Source organism: Bubalus bubalis, chromosome 12 (assembly GCF_019923935.1).
Source record: "Bubalus bubalis isolate 160015118507 breed Murrah chromosome 12, NDDB_SH_1, whole genome shotgun sequence".
NCBI classification, from domain to species: Eukaryota; Metazoa; Chordata; class Mammalia; order Artiodactyla; family Bovidae; genus Bubalus; species Bubalus bubalis.
In genome coordinates this window covers 101,731,226-101,752,251 of record NC_059168.1, presented here as the reverse complement: position 1 = coordinate 101,752,251, position 21,026 = coordinate 101,731,226, and the positions used below count along the sequence as shown (strand labels likewise).

The following is a 21,026-nucleotide window of genomic DNA, read 5'->3' as shown; positions in this document are numbered from 1 at the left end:
TACTTAGGAATAAATATAACCAAAGAAATAAAAGCTCCTACACTAAGTACAAAAAGTTGTTGAAAGACATTGAAGAATTCCAAAATAAGTGGAGATAGTCCATGTTCATGGATTGGAAGACTTACTAAGATGGCACCTTTCCCCACGCTGATCTACAGGTTCGTTATCTCCATCAAAATTAAAACTACGGTTTTGGAAAAGCTTACTGCAAAGTTCATGTGGAAGTGTAAGATACTCTCCAAACAACTTGACAGAACAGTGTTGGGGGGCTCACACTTTTTCAAAATTTACTACAAAACTATCAACATTGTGGTACTGTCATCCGGGTAGACATATAGACTAATAGAAGTGAGATTCCAGAAATAAATCCTTATGTTTGTGCCCAGTTGATTTTTCAAGAAGGGTGCCAAGACCATTCAGTGCAGAAAGAAGAGTTTTTTCAACAAATGGTGCTGGAACGAGTATAGGTATCCTTCTGCACAAGAGTGGATTTTGACCTGTGTCACGCATAGTAATGATATTAGAGCCCTGAGTCTTCAGAGACAAAATTATAAAATGTGTAAGGAAACAAAACTAAATTCATACGATCTCAGATTAGGCAACAGTCTTAGGTGTGATATCCAAGCACAAGTAACCAGAGGAAAATTAAATTGGTCTTCATAAAAATGAAAAGCCTTTGTTTCAGACGACACTATCAAAGAGTGAAAAGACAACCCACAAAATGGGAGAAAGTACTTGCAAATTATTCATCTGATGAGTTATATCCAGAATATAAAGAACTCATACAACTTGATAATAAAATGACAGTCTTATTTTGTTGAAAAATGTGAATAGCATTTTTCAAAAAATAAAAATCCAACAGGCACACTGAAAGGTATTCCACATTATTTATCATTAGGGAAATGCAGATCAGAACTACAATTAGATAACCAAACCATTTCATACCCACCACGATGACTGTCATTAAAAAAACAGGCATTAACAAATTTTGGCAAGGATGTGGAGAAATTGAAACAATACATTGCTGGTGAGAAGACAGAATGGTAAATCATTGTGGAAAAGTTTGGCAGTTCCTCATAAAACTTAGTTACCACATGACCAGCAGTTTCATTCCTAGATACATACCTGCGTTGGGGAAATGTTCACAGGAAAGTTTGTACAGGAATGTTCATAGCAACATTATTCATGATAGAAAGCAGAGACAACGCAAACTTCGAAAAATTGTATATGGGTAAATTGTGTATTTGCATGCAGTCGTAGAAGGAATGAAGTAGTGGGATATTTTGTGACACGTGAACCTTGGAAAACATTGTGCTAAGTGAAAGAAACCTGACACAGACGGTCACATGCTCTGTAACTTCATTTATATGCGAGCTATGTCCCGTGTAGAAAAGTCCATAAAGACAGAACATAGATGAGTGGTTGCCAGGGCCTGGTGGGGAGGAAATTAAGAGACTGATGGCTAATGGGCACAGGGCTTCTCTACTGGGAATAGACATGCTTTAATAACTGTTTTTCAGTAAATATGTTTCTTTTTCATTAATAGGGCAGCAGAAGTCGATACCGTGGATGCCTTCCAGGGGCGTCAGAAAGACTGTGTTATTGTTACATGCGTCAGAGCAAATGCCACACAAGGCTCAATTGGGTGGGTAACTGTCATCCTTGAGTTTTTGCTTTGTTTATAATCCAGAAGTAGATCTATTTTTAATCACTGTTAAGAGAGTACCATCATTTGCTCAGTTATATAAAAAATTACGTAACGTCATGAAGTTTTTTTTTAAGTTATGTAGTTGGTCCACTGTTATTAACGTCTGCTTTTCTTGGTTCCTTGTGTCCATGTCACAGAGTGAATCTGTTTTTTCACTTGAGAAAAGTGGATGATTGAATCCAATATATTTTGCAGGGGCATGTTCCTCTCCACAGTATGTGTCATAATTGATCTACTGTCATATTTTTAGGATGTTTTAAGACTTAAAAATCACAGCATTAAAATTTCTAATATCTAAGTCACGATAGGAAATAGGTGCATCACTTTGAAGGAAAGCTCCAGACATCGTTTTATTGTTTTTGATGGGAACTGCTCTATGCCAGGTCCCCTGTGTTGAGAGAAGGGGTGCAAAAGCATTGTGATTTTAAAGCAGAAGGAGCCAAGAAAAGCTGTCAGAAATATCGCCTGTGTCTCACATACACTGATACATTGCCGAGTCATTCTGTACAAAGAAGTAACTTTTTTTTCTTCTTCTATTGCTTAGATTTCTGGCAAGTTTGCAGAGATTGAATGTCACCATCACACGAGCCAAGTACAGCCTCTTCATCCTCGGACACTTGAGAACCCTAGTGGTAGGTACATTCTAGAGGATCAGGGATCTCAAAAGGTTGCCCCTTATTACTCATACTGGGTTGAGGTTTTGTTTTTATCTTTCATCAAAATGGAAATGATTTCGAGGTCACAAACAATAGAGTTCCTCTTACCCCTCACCCCCCACCTTGTTAGTCCCCCAGCAGCTTCTTCATGGGAGCTCTTAGGCACCCAGACTGTTCTTATCTTAGCCCAGGACCCAAGTAATCACAGTGTGCTCTCAAGATGACCTTTAAGAAATTTTTTCTACGTCGTGGGATTGGTCAGCCCTTAGTAAACTTAATGTGGTCTCGGCTCAGCCTAATGCCAGAGAGAGTGGGAGTTTGCAGGTGTGTGTATGGATCTTCATTTCTGTCCTGACACTTTGAGCCGCACCACTTGCTGCTTCCCTTGAGAGATGAGTGCCATCAGAGTCATCTGTCAGAGCAGATGCTCCTCCAGAAGGGTCAGGTTCCACTTGTGGTCCAGACAGTATAGCTTAGTTGGGTGAACTACAGCTGGATAAATGTGTATTTGCTGCTTTGTCTCATTTAGGGGTAATAACTCATTTTCTCTAATTTTAACAGTCTTTGGTTTATCTTAGGAGAAGTGCTAACTTAGTTCAGTTCAGTTGCTCAGTCGTGTCCAACTTTTGTGCCACCCCATGGACTGCAGCATGCCAGGCCTCCCTGTCCATCACCAACTCCTGGAGCTTACTCAAACTCATGTCCATTGAGTCGGTGATGCCATCCAACCATCTCATCCTCTGTCGTCCCCTTCTCCTCCTGCCCTCAATCTTTTCCCCCAGCATCAGGGTCTTTTCAAATGAGTCAGCTCTCTGCATCAGGTGGTCAAAGTATTGAAGTTTTAGTTTCAGCATTAGTCCTTCCAATGAACACCTGGACTGATCTCCTTTAGGATTTGACTGGTTGGATCTTCTTGCAGTCCAAGAGACTCTTTAAGAGTCTTCTCCAACACCACAGTTCAAAAGCATCAATTCTTCAGCACTCAGGTTTCTTTATAGTCCAACTCTCACATCCATACATGACTACTGGAAAAACCATACCCTTGACTAGTTTAACCTTTGTTAGTAAAGTAATGTCTCTGCTTTTTAATATGTTGTCTAGGTGGGTCATAACTTTCCTGACAACTTAGTGAAGTGAAACCAAAGTCACTTAGTCATATCTGACTCTTTGCAACTCCGTGGACTGCACAGTCCATGGAATTCTCTAGGCAAGAATACTGGAGTGGGTACCCGTTCCCTTCTCCAGGTGCTCTTCCCAACCCAGGGCTTAAACCCAGGCCTCCCACATTGCAGGTGGATTCTGCACCAGCTGAGCCCCAAGGGAAGCCGACTTAGTATTTCCCCCTATTTTGTCTAGTTCCACCAGAGGGCGTTCAAATATAATCTCCTCCTTCAGCTCTTCCCTAGGTCTGTGGTCTGCAGCTTTCGTTGTTTGGTACCTCCTTGAAATAATTTTTAAAAGCTGCATATCCTCCATTTTAAGTTGATACTGAGAATCTTTTATCAGAAGGATTGATAAAGGTTTTGTTTATAATATGTTGTAAGTACTGACATTTTAAAATAAGGCTAATAAAAATAAATGTATTATGTCACTCTTTTAAGTGTATCCAGTGGGGTAGAGAGCATTGTTATTCTTTCTGCTCTTTAAAATTGAATTGTCATCTGTACTGTTCAGGATATAATTCAGTGGGTATAATGAATATGTTTTCATAATTAAAAGGCTGTTAATATGACTTTTAGGCTTTTCTGCCACAAAAACAGTTTACAATATAAATTGAACTTTTAAGGAGTTGCTTTTCGTAACTATTTGAGAAAACTGTGAAAATTGTACTTTTTTGGTAACTTCCTGTAAATCTATTGTTCAGTCACTAAGTCATGTCTGACTCTTTGTAACCCAATGAACTGTAGCATCCAAGGCTTCCCTGTCCTTCATTGTCTCTGGGACTTGGCTCAAACTCATGTCCATTGAGTCAGTGATGCCATCTAACCCATTTCATCCTCTGCCGCCCCCTTCTCCTCTTGCCCTCAGTCTTTCCCAGCATCAGGGTCTTTTCTAATGAGTCGGATCTTTTCCAGGGAGTTGGCTCTTCACATCAAGTGGTCAAAATATTGGAGCTTCAGCCTCAGCATCAGTCCTTCCAATGAATATTCAGGGTTGATTTCCTTCAGGATTGACTGGTTGGATCTCCTTGCAGTCCAAGGGACTCTAAAGCGTCTTCTCCACACCACAGTTCAAAAGCATCAATTCTTTGGTGCATCAGTTCTTCTTTATGGTCCAACTCTCAAATCTGTACATGACTACTGGAAAAACCAGAGCTTTGAGTGTACAGACCTCTGTTGGCAAAGTGTTGTCTCTGCTTTTTAATATGCTATCCAGGTTTGTCATAGCTTTTCCTTCCAAGGTGCAAGCATCTTTTAATTTCATGGCTGTAGTCACTGTCTGCAGTGATTTTGGAACCCAAGAAAATAACATCTGTCACTGTTTCTACTTTTTCCCCATCTCTTTGCCCTGAAGTGGTAGGACTGGATGCCATGATCTTAGTTTTTTGAATGTTAAATTTTAAGCCAGCCTTTTCACTCTCCGGGCTTCTCTCATCGCTCAGCTGGTAAAGAATCTGCCTGCAATGCAGGAGACGCCAGTTCAATTCCTGGGTCGGAAAGGTCCCCTGGAGAAGGGATAGGCTACCCACTCCAGTATTCTTGGGCTTCCTTTGTGGCTCAGCTGGTAAAGAATCCGCCTGCAATTCGGGAGACCTGGGTTTGATCCCTGGGTTGGGAAGATCCCCTGAAGAAGGGAAAGGCCACCCACTCCAGTATTCTGGCCTGGAGAATTCCATGGACTATACCGTCCATGGGGTCGCAGAGTCGGACATGACTGAGCAACTTTCACTTTTCACTGCCTTCTTTCACCCTCCTCAAGAGGCTCTTTCTGCCATTAGAGTGATATCATCTGCATATCTGAGGCTGCCAGTCTTGATTCCAGCTTGTGAGTCATCCAGCCCGACATTTCACATGATGTACTCTCCATATAAGTTATATAAGCAGGGTAACAGTATACAGCCTTAATGCACTCCTTTCTGAATTTTGAGCCAGTCTCTTGTTCCATGTCTGGTTCTAACTGTTGCTTCTTGCCCTGCATATAGATTTCTCAGGAGACAGGTAAGGTGGTCTGCTATTCCCATCTCTATTTACCACAGTTTGTTGTGATCCACACAGTTAAAGGCTTTAGCAAATCTATAGTGAATCATTGAGTTCAGTCGCTCAGTCGTGTCCAACTCTTTGCAACTCCATGAATCACAGCACGCCAGGCCTCCCTGTCCATCACCAACTCCCGGAGTTCACTCAGACTCAGGTCCATCGAGTCAGTGATGCCATCCAGCCATCTCATCCTCTGTTGTCCCCTTCTCCTCCTGCCCCCAACCCCTCCCAGCATCAGAGTCTTTTCCAGTGAATCAGCTCTTCGCATGAGGTGGCCAAAGTACTGGAGTTTCAGCTTTAGCATCATTCCTTCCAAAGAAATCCCAGGGCTGATCTCTTTCAGAATCGACTGGTTGGATCTCCTTGCAGTCCAAGGGACTCTCAAGAGTCTTCTCCAACACCACATTTCAAAAGCATCAATTTTTCGGCACTCAACTTTCTTCACAGTCCAACTCTCACATCCATACATGACCACTGGAAAAACCATAGCCTTGATTAGACGGACCTTTGTTGACAAAGTAATGTCTCTGCTTTTCAATATGCTATCTAGATTGGTGATAACTTTTCTTCCAAGGAGTAAGCGTCTTTTATTTTCATGGCTGCAGTCACCATCTGCAGTGATTTTGGAACCCCAAAAAATAAAGTCTGAGACTGTTTCCATTGTTTCCCCATCTATTTCCCATGAAGTGATGGGCCCAGATGCCATGATCTTCGTTTTCTGAATGTTGAGCTTTAAGCCAACTTTTCACTCTCCTCTTTCACTTTCATCAAGAGGCTTTTTAGTTCCTCTTCCCTTTCTGCCATAAGGGAGGTGTCATCTGCATATCTGAGGTTATTGATATTTCTCCCGGCAATCTTGATTCCAGCTTGTGCTTCTTCCAGCCCAGCGTTTCGCATGATGTACTCTGCATAGAAGTTAAATAAGCAGGGTGACGATATACAGCCTTGATGTATTCCTTTTCCTATTTGGAACCAGTCTGTTGTTCCATGTCCAGTTCTAACTGTTGCTTCCTGACCTGCATATAGGTTTCTCAAGAGGCAGGTCAGGTTTTCTGGTATTCCTATCTCTTGAAGAGTTTTCCACATTTTATTGTGATCCACACAGTCAAAGGCTTTGTCATTGTCAATAAAGCAGAAATAGATGTTTTTCTGGAACTCTCTTGCTTTTTCCATGATCCAGCGGATGTTGGCAATTTGATCTCTGGTTCCTCTGCCTTTTCTAAAACCAGCTTGAACATCTACAAGTTCACGGTTCACGTATTGCTGAAGCCTGGCTTAGAGACTTTTGAGCATTACTTTACTAGAATGTGAGATGAGTGCAATTGTGCGGTAGTTTGAGCATTCTTTGGCATTGCCTTTCTTTGGGATTGGAATGAAAACTGACCTTTTCCAGTCCTGTGGCCACTGCTGAGTTTTCCAAATTTGCTGGCATATTGAGTGCAGCACTTTCACAGACTCATCTTTCAGGATTTGAAAGAGCTCCACTGGAATTCCATCACCTCCACTAGCTTTGTTTGTAGTGATGCTTCCTAAGGCTCACTTAACTTCACATTTCAGGATGTCTGGCTCTAGGTGAGTGATCACACCATTGTGATTATCTGGGTCGTGAAGATCTTTTTTGTACAGTTCTTCTGTGTATTCTTGCCACCTCGTCTTAATATCTTCTGCTTCTGTTAGGTCCCTACCATTTCTGTCCTTTATCGAGCCTTTTTTTGCATGAAATCTTCCCTTGATATCTCTAATTTTCTTGAAGAGACCTCTAGTGTTTCCCATTCTGTTGTTTTCCTCTATTTCTTTGCATTGATCGGTGAGGAAGGCTTTCTTATCTCTCCTTGCTGTTCTTTGGAACTCTGCATTCAGATGCTTATATCTTTCCTTTTCTCCTTTGCTTTTCGCTTCTCTTCTTTTCACAGGTATTTGAAGGCCTCCTTAGACAGCCATTTTGCTTTTTTGCATTTCTTTTCCATGGGGATGGTCTTGATCCCTGTCTCCTGTACAATGTCACGAACCTCATTCCATAGTTCATCAGGCACTCTATCAGATCTAGGCCCTTAAATCTATTTCTCACTTCCACTGTATAATCATAAGGGATTTGATTTAGGTCATATCTAAGTGGTCTAGTGGTTTTCCCTACTTTCTTCAATTTCAGTCTGAATTTGGCAATAAGGAGTTCATGATCTGAGCCACAGTCAGCTCCTGGTCTTGTTTTTGCTGACTGTATAGAGCTTCTCCATCTTTGGCTGCAAAGAATATAATCAATCTGATTTTGGTGTTGACCATCTGGTGATGTCCATGTGTAGAGTCTTCACTCGCAGTGAATTCACTTGGAGTGAATCTATAGTTACTTCACAATAAAGGTGGTTTTTTAACTTTTTCTTTTGTGCTGGAGTACAGCCGATTTAACAGGCAATGTGCTGATAGTGTCAGGTGAACAGCAAAGGGACCCAGCCATTCATATACATGTAAATTAAGATTTTTGTAAAAATTCTTTTTCCTGTGACCATGAGGATCAAAGTGTTTAACAATTGATATCAGTTGAAGAACATATTAACAGTGATTATTTTTATACAGTTAAATTCTGATCATATTCAAACCTGAAAAGTAAATGTTTGCAGAGCTGTGTGTCTTAGGTGCTTGGATTACCGAAGCCTTCGTGGGCACCCCTGTGTTCACTGCAGATGATTGTACCTGCCCCAGCAGCTTGCTCTGTAGTCAGCCTGGGGACGGGTGAGAATGTGATGGTGACTGGGAAGGGTGGAATGGAAGGGCAGGAAAGCCCCAGGAGGGGATGTGGGAAAGTTGAAGTTTGAAAGCTAAAGTTTGGAAATAGATTCCCAGAGAACGGCCCCACATCCCTCCCCCACCAAGGGCATCTCTGTGAGCCCCCAGAGTCACACACATGCAGATTTGCAGGGCGCTGCTGTCCCACTCTGGGAAGCTAGAGAAACTCAGAAGAAAAGCTCCCAGTCTGACTTTTGGACTTTCCAGTCCAGTTTACGGGTTTCTTCTTGGGCTTCTCCCCTGCCCCCTTTTCTGGTTTTTCAGCCCAGTTTCCCTTATGGGAGTGGAGTGAGGACTAACAGCACTTCCTCAGATCTGTTTCTGTGATCTAGGACTTGGATTAGACACCATGTTTAGGTGCATCAGACTCAGCAGAAATCACAGCAAGGCCACCTGCTTTCCAGGTTGGAGTGCTGGCACTTTGTCAAATAAGATGTCTGTGGAAAGGTTTCAGGCAAGAGCCAGGACTTGTTCTTTTTAAAAATGGTTTGACCAAAAGGCAAGAGCTTGTAGTCACCCAGCTGTGAATTTCTCCGGGATCGCATACATGGAGAGTGCTACCAAAGACACCCTGCAGTCAGAAATGATGAAATGTGGAAACAGAGTGCGTTTCAAAGTCATTCAAATAAAATAACCATTCATGTCTTCCAGTTGAGGGAGCAGACTCATAGAGGTCAAGTGACTTGAGCATGGTCACACAGCAAATAAATACTATGACTTCCCTGGTGGCTCAGCTGGTAAAGATTCTGCCTGGAATGTGGGAGACTTGGGTTCGATCCCTGGGTTGGGAAGATCCCCTGGAGAAGGAAACGGCTACCCACTCCAGTATTCTGGCCTGGAGAATTCCATGGACTGTATATAGTCCATGGGATTGCAGAGAGTCCGACATGGCTGAGCAACTTTCACTAACTCTATACCCCCAGCCACCTATAGTGCAGGAGCCCACAGGAGGGTTGCAGTCACTAAGTTGTGTATGGCTCTTTGGTAGCCATCCTTTTTCTTCTCTTTCCTTTGTCAAAAAGTCTTCATCGTTTTTCCCTCCACTATACTCTCTCTTCTAAGGAAGCCCAAGTTTTGATGATTGTAAATAAGCAGTTTATTCCCTCTCTTCCTTTTAGAGGAAGAGAGGAGAGATGCATGAGTTGGATTTTCTTTCACCTTCTTTAGATGTGCTTTTCATAACTTAAAGCTCTTCTAGAAGAGATAGAAAGTTTCATGATATCTTTAGAATAGTATCTCAGTGGATTAAGATGGTTCAGCCTGATGGAATTTGGGAAGCCTTTGGGAATTTGGTGACAGCTATGGACCTGTTTGTAGAACAGTCAACATGCACTCAAAAGTTAGAGCTTGCTGAAACTGAGCCTTCCTGCCGTCTTCCCGGAGGCAGGCAGCGTCAGAGGAAGCTCAGTGGGATGACGGAGCCCTCCTACAACTGCGTCATCCAGGACACTAACCCCAGTCACGTGTGGTAGCAGAGAGCTTGAAATGTGGCTGGTGTGACTGAGGAAGTGAATTTCTAAGTAACAAATTCAGATGGCTGCACAAGGCTCCTGACAGCAGACAGAATTGCATGACAGCTAATTCACCCACATGGCTTGAGTAACAGCGACACAATGGCAGAAGTTCTTCCTTAGAGCTGGTGCTAGGTGTTGTTTTGTAGCAGCGTGTTTTATCGTTCTGTATTCCATCTTATTTTTTCTTTTGGCTTTGTCAAGTAATGGATTCTTGAGAATCCGTTCATGAGGGTATACTTAAACTATTTGTTCCCAAGCACGTGAGTGTTTTTTGGGGATGTAATTTTCTTCCTTCTCTTTGTCTCAAGGAAAATAGGCATTGGTATCACCTGATTCAAGATGCACAGAAACGTGGTGCCATTATTAAGACTTGTGACAAGAACTACAGACACGATGCAATGAAGATCCTGAAGCTCAAACCATTGCTTCAGAGGAGCCTTACTCATCCTCCTGCTGTCACTCCAGAGGCATCCAGACCCCAGGGTGGCCTACCCAGCAGCAAGCAAGATGGTGAACTCAGCAAGACATCTTTTGCTTCTTCCATATACCACTCACCCTCTGACTCCAAAGAAGCCACAGTCACTGAGGCTGCAAAGGATCCTGAAAGGCCACCCAATCAGGACTGGCTTCGGGACCCAAGACTGCTGCGGAGGATGGGCTTGGCCTTGGATGCCCAAGGAATAAGCCTCAGGGAGCTGCAGCCCTTGAGCCCCCAGCATTCCGGAGCAGCGCCTCCTTCGGGCGTGCCAGGTTGCCCTGGGAGTCCCCAGGAGCCAGGCACCGTCAGGCAGCAGGGAGTCACCCTGAACAGCCACATGCCTCGTATGCCGTGTGACTCTCCAGCTGCCAGTACTGACACTTCCACAAGCGCAAAGAAGTGTGAGCAGGAAGAGGGGGCGCTCGGCCACAGGAGAGAGGCCAGGTCCTTGAGTGCAGGGGATCAGGCGTGGTGGGCGAGCTCCCACACAAAGAGGAACTCAGACTGGGATGAGAGGGTCCTGGAGGAGGACAGCTGCTCCAAGAAGAGACGGGTTTTATAGTACGGCCGAACAGCAGAGGCTGTCAGCCATGACCATTGCTGCAGACCTCTGATGACTGACTAACAGGCTTGTCCAGATAAGACTGCTTTTTTCCTTATAGGAGTTTGTTGTTGGAAAACAAAATGTATTATAACACATGGGCCTCTTGGTCCTTTCTGTCAGTTGCAGAAGCTTTCAGAGGACATTAGTGTGTCAGTAATTATGTCTTTGAAGTAGGAGGCTTGCAGTGTTGATCTCTCGTTCTTGTAGAAAAGGAGGTCAGCCTGGAGAGGTTGTAGAAGTTGGAATGTATATTTGTATAGCAAATAACAAAATCCTTTTAAAATTTAATCTGGTAGACGGCTTTTCTTTCCCCTGCTTAAAATGTTAATCATTTTCAATAGAACAAACCTTATATTGAAAAAAATGTGAGGGGGGCAGGTCCTTTAAACCATTGTTATGACAAAACAGATGTTTAACAGCCCAGGTAGTCTGGCAAGGAGCTGAGTTTAGTGCTGGTGGGTCAGAGGTCTCTAGTTCTGTTTTTTAAAAGCAGCTGGAGTCTTCTGGGGAGAAGGCAATGGCACCCCACTCCAGTACTGTTGCCCGGAAAATCCCATGGATGGAGGAGCCTGGTGAGCTGCAGTCCATGGGGTCGCTAAGAGTCAGACACGACTGAGTGACTTAACTTTCACTTTCCACTTTCATGCATTGGAGAAGGAAATGGCAACCCACTCCAGTGTTCTTGCCTGGAGAATCCCAGGGACAGAGAAGCTTGGTAGGCTGCAGTCCATGGGATCGCACAGAGTCGGACACGACTGAAGCGACTTGGCGGCGGCAGCAGCAGCAGAGTCTTCTGGGGGAAAGTTGGGAAGCAGAAAGTTCTGTTAGTTAAGTTCCGCTGATGACCTTTGTAGACCAGGCACCCTGACACAGGATAGTGCATTTCTGTGATGAGTTCATCTTCTAGTAGTGAGCATGTAGTTCTCTAGCTTAAATTCTCATTCTTCTTGAATTAGGAGAATATGAGAAAGTATAGTTCTTGACATGTCATTCAGATGCCCCCAGTGTATTATGAGTTTTCTGCAACTCATGGGTTAGAAATCCAGTGTTTGCCAAGTGCAAGATCAGTGCCGAGGTGGCTTGTGTGAAAGCGTGCATTTCTTGGGTTGAGCCAGAAAACTGGGTGTTCACCATCTTCCCAAGGGGTTCCTGGGGACTTGAGACAATATTTTAGACAGGAAAGAGACAGCTTTTAAAAAGAGCAGGCTGGAAGAGCAGCGCAGATACTTGTGATTTCAGAACCAAGGAGAGAGTTGACAGATTTCCTCTCGTGTCTGGAGACCAGTGTCATTGATGCAGATGCAGCGCTGTTGTGGGGCATCTGGTTAGAGGGCTTGTGCTTCTGCGAAAGCAAGTGGCTGTTGTGGGTGGAGGTCTGGAGACTTGGGCGTGGGCAGGGCTGCCTGATTGCAAAGCCTGGCTTTCCCTGCACACACACAGTGGTGCTGAGGTCTCACAGACGCGAGCGTGTGTTAACAGTCGACCGCGTTTGAACCCGTGGTTGGTTGTGTACACCGTGCAGCACCCCAGCTGCTCGGGGGTAGAGAGCACATCCCTGAGGGTGAACATGCACCCTCTGAAGTGTCTCTGCTCTTCTGCTTTTTAAGCAGAAAGGGCTTTGTGGTCATCAGAAATTGTCCTGAAGCAGGTTATTAAGAGCTTTAAAAGAGCGTTTGATTTTCAAAGGTTTAAACACTCTACTTCTCTGTTCCCCTTGTCCCTCTCACTGCTATCTAGACCTCTGCTGATGGACGTGGATACTCCCTGTCACCTAGGGAGCATGCGTTCTGTCCCCAGAGTCAGCCCCTGCTCCCCCGTCACGGAGGTGGGCTGAGTCCTACTTGGGGCCAGGGCTTTGTAAGCTTCCTGCCTGGCCTTTGGCAAGAAAGCTCATTGTTGCTGTGTTTATTTTCCTCCTGTCTTGGTAGACTGCTTGATTTAGCAGACAGTTGTAGTGATCACGGTTTACAGAGTCTAGAAGGTGTTAGCTTATAGAAGAGGTGTGACGGACACTGCTGGGCCAGGACCTTTCCCCATGCTGCTCACACAACATGAATTTAAGGCAGGGTCTGTTGCCTGTTCCCACACGTCATGCCCACCTTTCGGTTCACCACTCACCTAGTCTGGGAATGCAAGAAGTAGCACATCAGAACACCTAACGAGCACGTGTGTCCTGACAGCCCCTCCCAGCAGAAGCGGTCATACCGGACATTGCACTGGAAACGCACCGTGGCTCCAGTTGGCGTACTTGATGTGTCTGCACGAAGCACGTCGTGTACCGTGTGGCCTTTCTTGATGTAGCTGTCACAGCAGTGTTGTTGATGGGCGGTTAATCTGCAGGTGAAAAATAATAGCTGCTTGTTTTGTCCTTGCCATGGCATTATAAGAAAGTGCCCTGTCTTCTTTCAGTCTTAATTCTTTCAACATGAAAATATTCTACTTAAAATCTTGTTTTGTTTCTTTGTATATCATTTGCCTTGAAATTACTGTGGACAGTTTATTTAGTTCTGTTTTCATGTATTATCAGAAGCAGATTTGATAAATACATGTGAATAACCTCCTGTAAATGAGTTTTATAACAAAATTGTACTAAACTATTTTCTAAAGTCAGTTGTGCCGATTTATAGTTTTCTTTGCTGTAGTTTTCTTTCTATGCCCTGAATTCCTAGCCAGGATTTGGCAAACAATAGCCCTGTTGTCTCTGTTAAGATCTGAATATTGAGGAAATGGCAGAATTAAAAGCAGAAACAAGAAAGCTGACGCATGTTAGGAGTTATTGAATGGAGATTGAAGGGACTTCCAGATAACTCGCTTAGTCTGCCATTGGATTGATGTTTTCATCCAGTCTGCACCCACAGTGCTCCTAGCTTCTCACCTCTTCTTGGAATCTTATCCACAAGGTGGTGAGTGAGGTACGTGTGGCCAACTGTGGTGTCAGTTACCCGTTGAGATTTGGTCCAGAAACACACGCTCACCTCCAGGCTGAGCTTGGGAGAGCAGAGCAGATGAACAGGAACCCACAGAAAGAGCTGCGGGAGCCCCAGTGGCGGAGCTGGAGGCAGATGGCCAGGCCGGGGGTAAGCGCTGGTGGTTACAAAGGAGAGCACATTCTCCAAAAGCAGTGGCTTCAGGAAGGACAGTTGGACATGCTGAGCTCCACCAGGATGTGGGCCCCGCCAGCCTCCCTGGGCCTCCCACTCATCCGGGATGGAGGCACCCACCACCCATGAGGGTAAAGGGATGACCTCGTGGGGAGTCCTGGGGCAAGGTGAAGTTGCCAGGAGACCTGATGAGAGGCGGGTGCTCTGTGATGGCCGTTTTATCCATGCAGTTGGTTCCTGCAGCAGCTGCCATGGGGATTTTTAAAATCTCTCCTGACCAATACAGCTGGGTTTCACCATTTATTGTTTGAGGAATAAATAATTCAAAAAGGAAACTAAAATTTAGCTTCAACTTAAAGTAGAATTTACAGCGTTGCGCAGTACCATGAAGGCAGTTTCTGTACACAAAGGATCCCTCAGTAACTCTTAAAGGACCTGAGTTATTGTCACCCTGTGCTACTGGACAGGAGGTGTTTGCCAAGTCAGACTGCGTAAATGGTGCCCACAGGTGGACGGTGCCCTGACCCACGGGAACTCCGACCCACGGGAGCTGTCTCTGTGTTCCCTCCCTCCAGCTTGGGCCAGCTCTGCTTGTGGCCGCTGTAGCCTTTGTTCTCAAGCAATGTTGCAAATCGAATTGTTGGTACTTTTCAGCCTGGGAGGTGTACCTGGGAGTCACCCAGAGAACTTTAAAAATTCCCTCTCCTGGGCTGTCCCCTAGAATTGCTAATTTCTTGTGTCTGGGAGAAAGTACTTGCTGCCTTTAAAAAAAAAGCTTAAAAGTTGAACTCACTGCGAGGTGATTGCAGTGAGCGGCCAGCCTTGAGGCCTGGCTCCTCGCGTCAGCCCTGGGGCCCATCGGGGTCCAGTCTGTCTTCTTCAGTACCTCGTCCCCTACAGGGGCTCTGGAGGGGGTGCGGCCCACCCCCAGAAGCCATCTGGGCAGGCATCCTTTTGTTGAGATTCCCAAGGGCACCGCAGTGGGACTGGGGAAGGAGAGCCAGGAACAGCTCAGTCAGGGGTTGGGGGGTCCGGATGCCATAGAGAGGAGGAGTTAGAAGGCTGCCTATGGAGTCTAGAAAGAGCCAAGTGAGCCTGCGTCAGGTGTGAGCGGGAGTGCCCACTGAGCTAGCCATGGAGGGGCCTGAGCAGGGAGTAGTTGGTCACGGAAAACGAGGCAGGGGGTCTGCCTTAGCTCTGCCCTTGGCTGTGGACAGCTCCTGAGGGCCTTTTGTGGGCTTTGCTTTCTCCACCTGAAAATGATGGTCGGGGTGTTAGTTCTTTTTCACCATCAAGCTTTAAAATTCCAAGTCCCAAACGCTGACGTCCAGGAGGAGAAGAGGCTAAAGAGCACAGTGCGAACTTCCCTGGTGGTCCAGCGGCCAAGGGGTCTCCTGATTCTCTGAGCTCTTGCAGCTCCACATTCAGAGACCCCCCACTGCCCCCATCTCAGATACTGACCCAGAATCACCCAACACAGCTGGGCAGGGAGCCCGCCGATGGCACCCGCCTTTGCCCACATCTTGGTGGAGAATGTCCTCAAAGATTCTTAAATTTATAGTTCCTTGGGTTTCATGACAACGTCGTCGTTCAGTCATTCAGGCGTGTCCGACTCTCTGTGACCCCATGGACTGCGGCACGCCAGGCCTCCCTGTCCTGCACCTTCTCCCGGAGCTTGCCCAGACTCACGTCCATTGAGTTGGTGATGTCATCAACCATCTCGTCCTCTGTCATCCCCTTCTCGTTAGATGATTAAAGCAACAAATGAACCTAAAACTAACTTTCTTAGGTCCCCTATACAGATCGCATTGTCGACCCCTGCACTGTAACAGAGATCTGCTCAACAGAGCTCACCCTCTGGGGGAAGCAGCAAGAGAAAAGAGATTGCAAAAATAACAGCAGGGGCTTCCCACACGTGTCACTCCTCAGGCCCCCAGGACATCTTATCCGGGCTCCTCTGGGCGGAGGGGTGGGTTTTCTATGAGGTTGGGGCCTCTCTTCTGGTCCTCCAGAAAATGGCAGAGTATTGCCAGCGCTTCCTTAGCCACATACGCCCCTGGTATCTGTGAGTAACTGAAATAGTTGACTCTGATCTTTTTTTATAGTCTACTGCCATAAAAAGGCATTTTTATAAGCTGCTCTTACAAATTAAATTTTTTTTTTTTTTTTTTTAATTAAATGTTTTAAAGAATTGAGAAGTTTTACTTAAGGCAAATTTGAGGATAACCACCCAGGAAGAGCATCTCAGAAAGCTCTCAGAACTGTTCCCTGATTTTCTTTTTAAACCTTCAAATGCCTCCTCTTCTAACAGTATTTAAACCAATCTAGTAAATCTAGTCAAACTTGGTGAGTCTAAAGTTCTTTTAAAAAGCCCATTTAATAAAACGGTCTTAAACTTTTCCATTTAATCCTAAACTGAGCGATTCGGTAGATTTCAAGTTGAAATAACTAATCTGATGAAAATGCCAAATTTTCTTAAATGTTAAAAACCCTTGAGCCATCAAATACACTCTAAATAACAAACATAATTTGATATAAAAGCATTAGCATGGTTTCAATTTACTACATTATCTCGTTTTTCAGTCTTCCCAAAGTTAGAACGCAGCCGAGATGGGATGGTTTTTATCTTCCCGAGTGACTTCAGTTTGGCATCCCAAGCAAGGTGGGCTGCAGAGCAGCTGAAGTCGTCACCTGGCGATGCTGTACATCCACAGTGGTGGTCAGACCACTGATTGGCACAGACCTGGCGCTCAAAGTTCTTGTGAAATAAATTGTACATCAAAGCGTATATGAGGGTAATGGAAAACGAAAGACATAATCAACACCTGTGTACCACTGCCCCATCACAGAAAGCAGGACACTGCTGACGCCTGGAAGGTCACTCCAGGCTTCTTCCAGACATCCTCCCACCTCCCCTTCCACCTAGTTGTAAACATCATCCTGAATTCTGTAGTTTGCATCAAGTTTTGTCAGTTCAGTTCAGTCGCTCAGTCGTGTCTGACTCTTTGCGACCCCATGGACCTCCCTGTCCATCACCAACTCCCGGAACTTGCTCAAACTCATGTGCATTGAGTCGGTGATGCCATCCAACCATCTCATCCTCTGTCGTCCCCTTCTCCTCCTGCCTTCAATCTTTCCCAGCATCAGGGTCTTTTCAGATGAGTCAGTTCTTTGCATCAGGTGGCCAAAGTATTGGAGTTTCAGCTTCAGCATCAGTCCTTCCAGTGAATTTGCAGGATTGATTTCCTTTAGGATGGACTGGTTGGATTTCCTTGCAGTCCAAGGGACTCTCCAGAGTCTTCTCCAACACCACAGTTCAAAAGCATCAATTCTTCGGTGCTCAGCTTTCTTCACAGTCCAACTCTCATATCCATACGTGACCACTGGAAAAACCATAGCCTTGACTAGATGGACCCTTGTTGGCAAAGGTATGTCTCTGCTTTTTAGTATGCTGTCTAGGTTGGTAATAACTTTTCTTCCAAGGAGTAAGCGTCTTTTAATTTCATGGCTGCAGTCACCATCTGCAGTGATACTGGAGCCTCAAAAAATTAAGTCTATCACTGTTTCCCCACCTGTTTGCCATGAAGTGATGGGACCACCCATGCCATAATCTTAGTTTTCTGAATGTTGAGCTTTAAGCCAACTTTTTCACTCTCCTCTTTCACTTTCATCAAGAGGTTCTTGAGTTCTTTGCCTTCTGTCATAAGGGTAGTGTCATCTGCATATCTGAGGTTATTGATATTTCTCCCGGCAATCTTGATTCCAGCTTGTGCTTCTTCCAGCCCAGCGTTTCTCATGATGTACTCTGCATAGAAGTTAAATAAACAGGGTGATGATACACAGCCTTGACATACTTGACGTACTTTCCTATTTGGAACCAATCTGTTGTTCCATGTCCGGTTCTAACTGTTGCTTCCTGACCTGCATACAGGTTTCTCAAGAGGCAGGTCAGGTGGGCTGCTATTCCTATCTCTTTCAGAATTTTCCACAGTTTATTGTGATCCACACAGTCAAAGGCTTTGGCATAGTCAATAAAGCAGAAATAGATGTTTTTCTGGAACTCTCTTGCTTTTTCCATGATCCAGCGAATGCTGGCAATTTGATCTCTGGTTCCTCTGCCTTTTCTAAAACCAGCTTGAACATCTGGAAGTTCACGGTTCACATACTGTTGAAGCCTGGCTTGGAGACTTTTGAGCATTACTTTACTAGCATGTGAGATGAGTGCAATTGTGCGGTAGTTTGAGCATTCTTTGGCATTGCCTTTCTTTGGAACTGGAATGTAAACTGACCTTTTCCAGTCCTGAGGCCACTGCTGAGTCTTCCAAATTTGCTGATATATAGAGTGCAGCACTTTAACGGCAACATCTTTTAGGACTTGGAATAGCTCAACTGGAATTCCATCACCTCCACTAGCTTTGTTTGTAGTGATGCTTCCTAAGGCTCACTTAACTTCACATTCCAGGATGTCTGGCTCTAGGTGAGTGATCACACCATCGTGATTATCTGGGTCGTGAAGATCTTTTTTGTACAGTTCTGTGTATTCTTGCCACCTCTTCTTAATATCTTCTGCTTCTATTAGGTCCATGCCGTTTCTGTCCTTTGTTGAGCCCATCTTTGCATGAAATGTTCCCTTGGTATCTAATTTTCTTGAAGAGATCTCTATTCTTTTCCATTCTATTATTTTCCTCTATTTCTTTGCATTGATCACTGAGGAAGACTTTCTTATCTCTCCTTGTTATTCTTTGGAACTCTGCATTCAAATGGGTATATCTTTCCTTTTCTCCTTTGCCTTTTGCTTCTTTTCTTTTCACAGCTGTTTGTAAGGCCTTCTCAGCCATTTTGCTTTTTTGCATTTCTTTTCTATGGGGATGGTCTTGATCCCTGTCTCCTGTACAATGTTACGAACCTCCATCCATAGTTCATCAGGCACTATGTCTATCAGATCTAATCCCTTGAATCTATTTCTCACCTCCATTGTCTAATAATAAGGGATTTGATTTAGGTCACGGTCTAGTGGTTTTCCCTACTTAGTTCAATTTAAGTCTGATTTTGGCAATAAGGAGTTCATGATCTGAGCCACAGTCCTCTTCCGGTCTTGTTTTTGCTGACTGTATAGAGCTTCTCCATCTTTGGCTGCAAAGAATATAATCAGTCTGATTTTGGTGTTGACAATCTGGTGATGTCCATGTGTAGAGTCTTGTGTTGTTGGAAGAGGGTGTTTGCTATGAGCAGTGTGTTCTCTTGGCAAAACTCTTTTAGACTTTGCCCTGCTTCATTCTGTACTCCAAAGCCAAATTTGCCTGTTACTCCAGGTTGTCTCTTGACTTCCTACTTTTGCATTGCAGTCCCCTATAATGAAAAGGACATCTTTTTTGGGTGTTAGTTCTAGAAGGTCTTGTAGGTCTTCCTAGAACCGTTCAACTTCGGCTTCTTCAGCATTACTGGTCGGGGCATAGACTTGGATTACTGTGATATTGAATGGTTTGCCTTGGAAACGAACAGAGATCATTCTGTCGTTTTTGAGATTGCATCCAAGTACTGCATTTCGGACTCTTGTTGACTATGATGGCTATTCCATTTCTTCTAAGGGATTCTTGCCCACAGTAGGAGATATAATGGTTATCTGAGTTATATTCACCCTTTCCTGTCTGTTTTGGTTCACTGATTCCTAAAATGCCAATGTTCACTCTTAACATCTCCTGTTCGACCACTTCCAATTTATCTTGATTCATGGACCTAATATTCCAGGTTCCTATGCAATATTGCTCTTTACAGCATCGGAGTTTATTTCCATCACCAGTCACCTCCACAACTGGTTGTTGTTTTTGCTTTGGCTCCGTCTCTTCATTCTTTCTGGAGTTATTTCTCCACTCTTCTCCAGTAGCATATTGGGCACCTACTGACCTGGGGAGTTCATCTTTCAGTGTCCTATCTTTTTGCCTTTTCATGCTGTTCATGGGGTTCTCGAGGCAAGAATACTGAAGTGGTTTGCCATTCCCTTCTCTAGTGGACCACGTTCTGTCAGAACTCTCCACCATGACCCGTCCATCTTGCCTACTCGGCATGGCTCGTAGTTTCATTGAGTTAGACAAGGCTGTGGTCCATGTGATCAGATTGGTTAGTTTTCTGTGATTGTGGTTTTCAGTCTGTCTGCCCTCTGATGGAGAAGGATAAGAGGCTTATGGAAGCTTCCTGATGGGAGAGACTGACTGGGGGAAACTGGGTCTTGTTCTGATGGGCGGGGCCATGCTCAGTAAATCTTTAATCCAGTTTTATGTTGATTGGAAGGGGCTGTGTTCCCTCCCTGTTGTTTGACCTGAGGCCAAACTATGGTGGAGGTGGTGAGGATAATGGCGACCTCCTTCAGCAGGTCCCGTGCACGCACTGCTGCACTCAGTGCCCCCGACCCTGCAGCAGGCCACCGCCGACCCACGCCTCCCCCGGAGACTCCCGGGCAAGTCTGGGGCAGTCTCTTGTGGGGTCACGGCTCCTTTCTCCTGGGTCCTGGTGCACACAAGGTTCTGTTTGTGCCCTCCCAGAGCCTGTTTCCCAGTCCTGGGTAAGTTCTGATGGCTCTGTGGTGAGGTTAATGGCAACCACCTCTAAGAGGGCTTATGCCATACCCAGGTCTGCTGCACCCAGAGCCCCTGCCCCTGTGGCAGGCCACTGCTGACCCGGATCTCCTCAGGAGGCACTCAAACACAGTTCTGTGTCAGTCTCTGTGAGGTTTCTGGGTCCTCGTAGGCACAAGGTTTGTTTGGGCCCTCTGAGTGTCTCTGGCGGGTATGGTGTTTGATTCTAAATGCGATTTTGCCTCTCCTACTGTCTTGCTGGGGCTTCTCCTTGGCCCTTAGACGTGGGGTATTTCCTCAAAGTCGCTGCAGCTCTACGCAGCTGCCACTCCAGTGCATATACCCCAAAATTATATTCACTCAATTTTGTACTTGATGTGATATATACAATGGATATCCTGTGACTGAATTTTCT

At 44.9% G+C, this 21,026-nt stretch overlaps 1 protein-coding gene across 10 annotated transcripts in view; it reads left to right on the top strand.

Annotated features, from left to right (window-relative positions):
• The window catches only part of SETX (senataxin), a 104,258-nt gene that overhangs the window by 77,822 nt on the left and 5,410 nt on the right, over positions 1-21,026 (top strand). For 8 of the 10 annotated variants that reach the window (XM_044926477.2, XM_044926473.2, XM_044926474.2 and 5 more), the window contains 3 exons: positions 1,547-1,645; positions 2,253-2,340; positions 10,165-11,226. In XM_044926477.2, coding sequence (XP_044782412.2) covers positions 1,547-1,645; positions 2,253-2,340; positions 10,165-10,896 — 919 coding nt within the window. In that variant the 3' untranslated portion in view covers positions 10,897-11,226. Of the gene's footprint in view, positions 1-1,546; positions 1,646-2,252; positions 2,341-10,164; positions 11,227-21,026 lie in introns of those variants that run through there. The other 2 variants (XM_044926479.2, XM_044926478.2) reach the window with 2 other exon arrangements.